Genomic DNA, 9,936 nt, shown 5'->3' with positions numbered 1-9,936 from the left:
AGTTACAAATGATCTGCTATTGGCGTCTGACCAAGGTTGTATCTAGTTATTGGTGCTGCTAGACCTTAGTGCTGCATTCGATACCATTGACCACAGCACACTCCTACATAGACTCGAAAATTACGTCGGCATTAAAGGAATAGCTTTGAAATGGTTTAAATCTTATTTATCCGACCGTTTTCAATTTGAAGCAATAAACAATGAGGTGTCACGCAAATTGCAAGTCCAGTACGGTGTACCACAGGGCTCAGTCTTAGCGCCTCTGCTCTTCGCATTATACATGCTACCTCTAGGAGACATAATAAAGCGACACAGAGTTAGCTTTCACTGTTATGCTGATGATACTCAACTTTATATTTCCTCGAAACATCATGAAACACAGCAGTTCCATCGAATAATGGAATGCATAGTCGATATAAAAAACTGGTTGAGTAACAACTTTTTATTACTGAACTCGGACTAAACAGAAGTGTTACTTATTGGACCGAAAACTGCTATAAGTAACAACCAAGAATACTGCTTAACTATTGACGGATGTTCCATAAAACCCTCGTCGTCAGCAAAGAATCTTGGCGTTCTATTCGATAGTAATCTGTCATTTGAGAGCCACGTCGCCAACACCTGTAAAATTGCGTTTTTCCATTTTAAGAATATATCTAAACTACGTCATATGCTGTCAATGTCAGATGCAGAGAAGTTAATTCATGCATTCATGACATCAAGACTAGATTACTGTAATGCACTGTTAGGTGGTTGCCCTGCAGGCTTATTACAAAAACTCCAATTGGTCCAAAACGCGGCAGCTCGAGTTCTTACACGTACAAAAAAGTATGAACATATTAGCCCGGTTCTGTCAACCTTGCACTGGTTACCTATAAAGCATCGCGTTAACTTTAAAATCTTGCTTATTACCTATAAAGCCCTACATGGTTTAGCTCCTCAGTACTTGAATGAACTCCTTTTGTATTACAGTCCTTCACGTGCATTACGCTCTCAGGCGTCCTGTTAGTTGGTAATAACTAGAATTTCAAAATCAAGTGCAGGTGGTGGATCCTTCTCCTATCTAGCGCCTAAACTTTGGAATAGTCTTCCCTGCACTGTCCGGGAGGCAGACACACTCTGTCAGTTTAAATCTAGACTAAAGACGCATCTTTTTAATCTTGCATACACTAGACTTCCATAATATAAATCTTCTGAGGGTTTAGGCTGCACTAGTTAGATCAACCGGAACCAAAAACACAACTGATGTACTTGTTGCATCAAAGAGTGCAGAACAGTACTCTACTCTCAGCCAGTCTTGTCTCATTGTTCCAAGGTTACCACAGCGAGCAGGATGCTTTTCATGGCCTGACCTGATGGTAGAGCGGAGACCTGACAAGAGCTGAGATGATAGAGCTGGATAAAGAAGGACGCGGTCACCTGACACGTCCTCACCACAAAATTTCAAATGCTATTAGATTATTAATGATAATCTTAAACTATAATTTACCTTATTAGTAAGTTTATTTATTTTATTTAGCCTTTTTGTGCAGAGGCAGCAGCTTTTGCCAGAGGGGAACTGGAATCCCCTGGTTGGGCCTGGGTTCTCCTGAGTTTTTTTTTCTCGATTAGTGTTTTGGGTTCCTCGCCACCGTTTGCATACTGTTTTGCATCTGCCTGGCCGGGGGGCTGCTTTAGAATTTTAAAGTTTTACTTAATTAATATTGCATATAGAAATTTATAGTCTGTTATATTTTACCTGTGCTTCTCTCTCCTTTATCTTAAATGTTTGCTCTCACTGTGCGTGCGTGTGTGTGTGTGTGTGTGTGTGTGTGTATGCGCGTGAGTGTCTTTGTGTGCGCGCGTACTTGTCTGTGTACGTGTGTGTGTGTGCGCGTCCGTGTGTGTGTGTGTCTGTGTGTTAGTACGTGTGCATATTGTGTGTGTGGAGTGTTTTGTATGTGGGTATGTCTGTCTTCTTTGTTTTCACCTTTTTCTTGTTTTTGCAGGTACAACTTTAATTGGTTTGCTTATAGTCAATATGTCTTATGTACAGCTGCTTTGTAACAATGGAAATTGTAAAAAGTGCTATATAAATAAAGTTGAGTTGAGTTGATGTACTTGACACACGCAGACGGCGACTACCTGAAATTACTTTTGCAGGGTTTGTGTTTCATGTTATAAAAGCTTTCAACACCCTTTACCCTAGTAGCATGTTTCCTTTCAAGTCAAAACAGTTGCTTGTACATTATACCTTACTTACTGTATGTATGCCATATTTGTGATGCTGTGATTTTGTGTGAACTGGTTTGACTTAAAGGCAACATGCTACTAGGGTAAAGGGTGTTATTACACGGCTACTTGCCACATGAGAAAAAACTGGACATGAAATGTGAATTTGAAATATTTTATTAGCTCATTTTAACCGAATGCAGACTTTCCACGAGGAAAAGCCATTTACTTTCGGTTTTAAGGTAAGAAACGACATTCAAATGTCACGAACAGGCAATTATCATTTTTATCATTTGTAAATATAATGTCATATGTTATTAAAATACATATTTATATTTAATTTGTCAAAAAACCCTGTCAAAATGATTTTCTGCATCCGGGTTACGTGTGTTATTAGTTTTGAGAGGTTGTTATCTGGGAATAACGAACCTTCAAATGTCCCGACTGGCCAATCAGAATCAAGCATTCCAAAGAGCCATGTAATAAATTAATTTAATGGGCTGGTTTTTATCCCCCAAAGACTTTATTTTATTATGACAGGTGTCAAAATTAGTTGTCAAGAGATTTAATATTATGGAATGTAGATTCTTTTTGTTCAAGTGATCAAAGTCTAGTCTAAACTAGGACTTAGAAGAGCATGTTTTGAGATGAAATACAAGATGTTTGAAGAAATCAAATAAGGCCATTTTATCAAAATCCCTTATTTCGGGGTCGGCTCTCAATCGAAAATCTTTTGCAAGGTGATGGCATTTACTTTATTGTACAACAAAGATAAAACAGTTATTTTTGTTTTTTCTAGGAAAAAGAATCACTATAAGTACAAAACTCTAAGAAACTTTGGCAGGATCACAGCTTGATTTAAAAACAATTTCAAGAGATATTAGAAGAATCCTATTCTATATGAAATGTAATATAACATTTGACCAGAACTGGAACAATAACATTCTGTGAGGAGTTGTATAACTTTTCTGTCAATTACATAATGAAATGTAAAATACAGTACTTTAAATTAAGGCATTGTTAATATTTCTTTTGCCCTTCAGACATGGTATTATGACATGTTTTTAAACATTATGACCATAATTACTCTGTAACAAGATGTCTTCAAAGTAAATCAAAGAACTAAACCTACAGCATAACAAATCGCTTGAAATTATGTCTGTGGTCTTCTAGGGTGGTACAGTGTTCTCCAGGCAGGCAACATGAAGATTCCTCCATAAATTCTATTGAAAGATGCTGCACATAAACATTGTGTTGTGTCCTTGAGCAGAGCATCCAAGGGGATGTCCATCACGTCATGGGAATAAATTCCACTGGCCATGGTAATGTGGCAATAAATTATGATAGAGATGGCAGATTGATTGTTTTTTCTTGCTCAATCCAACATCATTACTACCTGTCTTTACCTTGAGCACACCTGTCAGTCAGAGGTCAGTGAGGCACTGGCTTGAGGAGGTCTCTACAAAAACACATCCTCGTGACTGGCCACCCTGCAAGTCAATCACTCTGTTCCGTCCTCGCTCATCACCTCTTGTCTGAAGTTGGGCTGCTCCCAGAAATGAGTCCAACAGCAAACCTTTTTTCCATAGCTACTCATGAATGACACGCACACACACGCACGCACGCACGCACGCACACACACACACACACAGTAAACATTATTCATATACAGTGTGGTTAAATTGACTGCCTATAAATTGACTGCCCCGCAATCGTGGTGATCTTCTGTCCGGTTCGCGATCACGGGTCTCAAATGCTGACAGGTACGGATATCATTAAACACAATACAACTATAAGCTATACAAACTATATGCAAAGCCTTGCCATCACATCCGGGAAATAAGTAAAATCACAGGCTTCATTTATCCCGTGCGAATGCGCCACATGAAATACAGATGGTGGGAGGTCATTTCTAAATCACACGAGGTCCCCAGATAATACTAATCCCGTGCGAATAGGGCGAATGTGTAACCTAATGTTACATTTCTAACCAAATTCAGAGAAGGCTCCAACTAAGTTTACTACGCAAACTGCTATCCAATCATAGCAGTGGGCATTTACTTCCAAGTCTTAAATGCGGCATGCCCATTAAAAAAAAGGCCTCAAAACCCGGGTAGAAAATAGCCTATTACTTATTGTTTTTGAATGTAAAAACCACGCGAACGTCATAAGTAGACCTCATACAACAGTATAAAACAATAAACAAGCCCAGTTCATGACACCTTTAATAAACAGACCGATAATTTAATTTCATAAAACCTCAATATTTTATTTCCATTCTAATACATGCAGGTATGAAAGAGGACACACCTCCAACTCCTAGACTTCAGAGCTTTACTCGGCATTCGGTTCACATCCCACATATGAAAGTTTTCAAATTTATCTATATAAAAACCTTTATAAAAGCCAGACAACCTTCTGAAAACAAGTGCATCTAACCTCAATGGAGATTTGGGATTTGGGATTCCTTCTGTAAAAGATGGCTTTGGTGTTCATTTCGGGGCTTCCATCTTTTTGGAAAATTCGGGTCCTGACAGAGTCCACTTCACACCGGATTATAGCATACACACCAGGAGCTGTTATAGAGTGAAATGCAAAGGTCATGGGTTCTGTCATGAAATAGGGGAGCCAAGAAGGAAAACCCAAGTGCAGGCGGCAGGTACAAAAACTCAAACTTTATTTAAACAAAAAACTAAAGACCCAAGATGGGGTAAAACGAGAACTGAACATAGATGAACTTGAAAACAAAGACTTCCCAAAACCAGGTGCAAAACCAGGAGAAAGCTGAACGAAACAGCACAGGACAGTAAAACACAAGGGCACAAAATAGGGGATAAAACAAGGGATAATTACATTAGGCAGGTGGGAGGGATAATTACAGGCGGGAAGCTAGATTAGGAAACAAGACTAAAAGCATGACAAGGTGAGGCAGGATCATGACAGGTTCGATCTGCACATACTAATAAAAGACATGTATGAGCTGAGTGTGCTGTCAGTCGCTTTGGATAAAAGTGCCTGCCAAATGCATTAAAAAAATTATAGTTAGAGGCACAGGCTCTTTTTTAATCAGATTTGTTTATCAGAGATGTGAAGTTACTGTATTGGCATGTCACCATTAATTTCCGAGCTATTATAGTTATTATAGTATTAAACCATTCAAGATTTCTATCCAGGCGCATACGAATATTGGTCCAGCACAGAGCTCGCAAGTATCCGATTCTATATATAGAATAGCTGTGTTAAATTCGTGACTCTTTGTTAAAGATGATTTTATTGGTGTTCAGAAATGTTTTACCTGCCTCGCGGCCATGCCCTCTCTCTCTCTCTCTCTCTCTCTCTCTCCCTCTCTCTGTATTATGTGTTTTGTCCGTATATGTCTAGGCCTAATTGTTTGTAGAGTTAGTTCAATAAATAACCATGTATTCCCTCATGATGGTTCCTTGGCTTTTTCTCATAGGATTCGGTCACTTAAACTGTGTTTCGATCTATGCTACCTTTGCTCTAAATTCTGTTTGGTAAAGTAACGTTACTTATGGTAATGAGATAGTGTTAAAGTGCATTTGCTGGACGAATACTAATCAGAAACTGCACTGTAAAAAAATTACCTGTTAAATTACAGTAAACAACTGGCAGCTATATTTGCCAGCACATATCTGTAATTTTACAGCATACCTACTGTAATCGGCAACAACAGTTTATTACTGTAAAAGACATTATAATTTGCACAATATAATACTGTTATTTTAGTGTTCGTGCTGTGATTTCCATTAATTGTTTATTACCAGAGGTGGGACCAAGTCATTGTTTTCAAGTCCCAATCAAGTCCCAAGTCAAGAGAGGCGAGTCCAAGTCAGGTTGCAAGTCCTGAATGTTAATGGAACTGAATCAATATCACTTTTGTGCCCACAAAAATCACCATTATTGTGATCAGTGTTTGCTTAAGTTGGGCTTTTGACTCTTTTATTTTAATGTTAAATCAGTTTTCTTTGGCTGTTGTAGCTGTATTAAAGGCACAGTTCTTGAAAATCAGCAGCCACTAGCTTTGTATTAGTCATTTGCCCACCCCTCCCTTTCGAATTACGATGGTGGCCACAACAGTAAAAAAAGATGTCGTCTACTGAGACAGCGGATAGCAGTGATACAAGCAGGTAAGGCAATATATTAACGTAATTAATCATTTAACATGTATTCTATTGCGAAAGTTACTGTTACAATTCTATAATTAGATATATTTCTTGCGTGCTATCTAGTACACGCTGAGAGTAGTGAAGTAACTAAAGTTAGCTAATCATAAATAGCAACGCTGTTCAAAGCGTTTGATCTGACAGCGACATAGGCAGTTAGGTGTAAGTTAGTAGACGTTTGTCTCCCCCTTTGTAAAGTCAGGAACAACCGGAGTACGTACCGCAGGGACGGAAAAACATCATTCGGAGGTTATATGGCCATTGGTATAAAATGCTAACGTTACCGTTTCAACAAAACAGTTGTTTGGTAAACATTGAAAAAGTGGAAACATTGAAAATGTTGAATTATCTTACCAGTCTAGCAGAAAACAGGCAACTTCGGCATCGCCTTGAAAACATTTGTCTTTCAACAGTGCCTTCCATCTGGTAATAGATACACTGATGTTTATCCTGGATTTCTGCCGCCGTTTGTCTCTAATTCGTCTGGCAGCATCACGTTTGCGCTTCTTTGACGACGGAGATTCACGCTCTGTCGGCGCTTGTGCACAATACGCATGGTCCTCCATTTTATCAAAACTTCTAAGACAGAACAATCAATTGCTTCAGCTAGACGACGACTACTCCTCCTCCTCTCCGTACTACTACTTACTACTTTGTGCGTCTTCAACTCAGTGATGACGCAAGCTGCGTCTAAAAACACACACGAAGACCAACATACGAAACGCGCTCTGTAGAGCTGTTTGTCTGTTAGAGCTTACTGTACAAAACATGGCTGCGCAACATAACAAATTTCGATGTAGATAGGCCCGCTCGCTATGTAGATACAACTGGTTTATTCTAAGGTAATAAAAACATAACTTTTCATTACGTAAGGTTTTTATACACATCTGAATGTTATATTGCATTTCTGTTAATAGATCATACAAAACATCCCGCACTGTACCTTTAAAATACAATCATTGGGTCAAAGCAAGCTTAGACAGAGGCTCACTTCTGTTTAATGATGAACTCATTTTAAAGTTTGTCTTCTCTTGTTCACTGTCAATGTCAGTTCTCTGCTACTCGAGTATGAGCTTATAAAACACTGTGAATTTATTTAGGAATGAACAAATATAATCACAAACTGTTAAAACAGCTTAACTACTCAGACACACAAACACATGAAGAATCAGTGTATGAATCTCAACAATGGTGACAATCAACAAAAGAAAAATTCATGCTGCAATGCATGCTGGGTAACATCATAGTACAAAACTCATTCATGACTCCCAGCATGCATTGCAGTTGATCTGTTTATCTGAATTACTTTGATAATGGTCACCATTGTTGAGGTTTGTGTGATGAGTGTTGATGTCTAAGTGTGTCAGTTGCCACGGATGGTGTGGAAGAACCCAAGTGCAGGAAGGCGTGAAGGGGTTAACACAAAATACTTTATTAGAACTGATAACAAAAACACCCTCGATGGGGAAAACTCAACTAAGGCAGAATAATACAAAACAAAGATTTCCCACACAGGGCAAAAACGCAAGAAAACAAGAAAACTAGACTTACACTAAAATGACAGGAACCAGACTAACTAATAACACGGCAAGGCAAACACAGAAAAGTTTCTTGGCAGGACAAGGGGAACACGAGCATGACACGAGGTATAACAACACATGAAACGCAAGAGCACAGGACAATGAAACAAGAGGGCATTAAATAGGGTAAGACAAATGAGGGATAATGACACAGGTCAGGTGGGAAACATTAGACATGGCAGGGAAGCAATACATGAAACGAGAGGGGCGTTTTTATTAAAAATATATATTTTTTATTTTAAATGTCATATGTTTAAATGTCATGTAACTTGTTTTTTAGCATTTCTGTCTTAGTGCACAAGCGTTCTTTCTGAAACACTATTACACCACTGAATAAGTAACTTTACTGAAGCCGAGGATCAGGAGCCCAACTAAAGCAAACACTGATCACAATAATGGTGATTTTTGTGGCCACAAAAGTGATATTGATTCAGTTCCATTAACATTCAGGACTTGCAACCTGACTTGGACTCGCCTCTCTTGACTTGGGACTTGAAAACAATGACTTGGTCCCACCTCTGGCAATAAACAATTAATGGAAATCACAGCAGGAACACTAAAATAACAGTATTATATTGTGCAAATTATAATGTCTTTTACAGTAATAAACTGTTGTTGCAGATTACAGTAGGTAATGCTGTAAAATTACAGCTATGTGCTGGAAAATATAGCTGCCAGTTGTTTACTGTAATTTAACAGGGAATTTTTTTACAGTGTGTAAAATATGTATAGGTAATGACAATTATTATACGTATTTTCCTTTGAGCTAAACTAATTCCCTGACTGAAATTGATGTTTTAAATAACTAATTTCATGGATGTGATGTTGAAAGATCTGGTGGAGAATCATATTTGGTGAGCTAAGCTCATCACTATTTTAATAACAGCTAAACTGCTACAAAAAGCAAGAGTGGGAATACATAAAATTATTATCTTCATCAGACTCCTAATAATAACTCAATAATTAGTTTAGTTACAGACAATGCTGACTCTTTTTGATTGGCTGAGGGAAATGGACTTTTAACCTGTTTGTTTGGGCTTGCTGAAGCCAGAGGCTCTTAGAAGATGGACTGTAGTTACAGCACTTGGCTCTGGAACACAACAATGCCACAATGAAGGAGCAGGTGGTTCTTTCTTTAACTCTCTGTAGAAAGAGGACAAACAACGAAAAAGGAAAATCAAAACAGATGCGTGATTGCACCAGACATTGCAATGGGCGAATGAAATATTTATATATTTTTACCTGAGGCACACATGTGAGCGTGAGAAAAAACGGAGTAGGAACTGTCCAGTGTCTCCAGGCTGGAACGTAGTGGGGATGATAACATATCGACCAGGGCCAAGGGTCACACGCAGTGTGACACTTCGAGAGTCCATATACACTGAGCTAGCGGCCTGCTCACATAAACACTGTACCCGCCACACACGATTCACCTCCACCTTAGAAAGTGACCAGTCTATTTAGAATTTGAAGTCAAATTCAGAAAAGTCTAAAGATTTTTTGCTTCTTTTCAGCTTCTAAGCAAAACTGAAATGTTGCATAAAAGACGAGCATATTTCGAACTGAATGTTAAAAAAAGATCAAGTCAGCTTTTCCTAATTCAAGCAAAACTCGAGATGATTTGTTTTTTCTGCACTGGTTGCCTGTCCACCATTTCCTCAATCACTCACCCTTAGAACCTCAAAACCAATTGGTAAGTTCTCCCCTCTTCCTTCCTTCCTTTTCATCCTCCTGTCCTCTTGCTGCAGACATATTAACACCTCATCTCCATCTCCACCAATTTCAAACATGAACTATGGAAACAAGGAGAGAGAGATACATGTAAGACACAACAAAAATAAATTTTCTATATTATATCTTAACCACATTATATTATTAAATCTGTATTAAATTAATTATAAAACAGTCCAGGAAACCAACAAAAAATCTAAACAAAAGAAAACAAAATTGCATAATTAATA

At 38.3% G+C, this 9,936-nt stretch overlaps 1 protein-coding gene across 1 annotated transcript in view; it reads right to left on the bottom strand.

Annotated features, from left to right (window-relative positions):
- Positions 1-3,171: 3,171 nt before the first annotated feature.
- LOC130561664 (calpain-5-like) overlaps positions 3,172-9,936 on the bottom strand; it is a 34,970-nt gene continuing 28,205 nt past the window's right edge. The window contains exons 10-14 of the mRNA XM_057346136.1: positions 9,646-9,768; positions 9,218-9,414; positions 9,000-9,118; positions 4,651-4,787; positions 3,172-3,800 (exon numbers count right to left, since the gene is read on the bottom strand). Of these exons, the coding sequence (XP_057202119.1) occupies positions 3,636-3,800; positions 4,651-4,787; positions 9,000-9,118; positions 9,218-9,414; positions 9,646-9,768 (741 nt within the window). The 3' untranslated portion in view covers positions 3,172-3,635. The remainder of the gene's footprint in view (positions 3,801-4,650; positions 4,788-8,999; positions 9,119-9,217; positions 9,415-9,645; positions 9,769-9,936) is intronic.

This window comes from Triplophysa rosa, linkage group LG1 (genome assembly GCF_024868665.1).
Source record: "Triplophysa rosa linkage group LG1, Trosa_1v2, whole genome shotgun sequence".
Lineage (NCBI taxonomy): Eukaryota > Metazoa > Chordata > Actinopteri > Cypriniformes > Nemacheilidae > Triplophysa > Triplophysa rosa.
The sequence above is the reverse complement of the archived record's forward strand: the minus strand, read 5'-3'. Positions and strand labels throughout refer to the sequence as shown.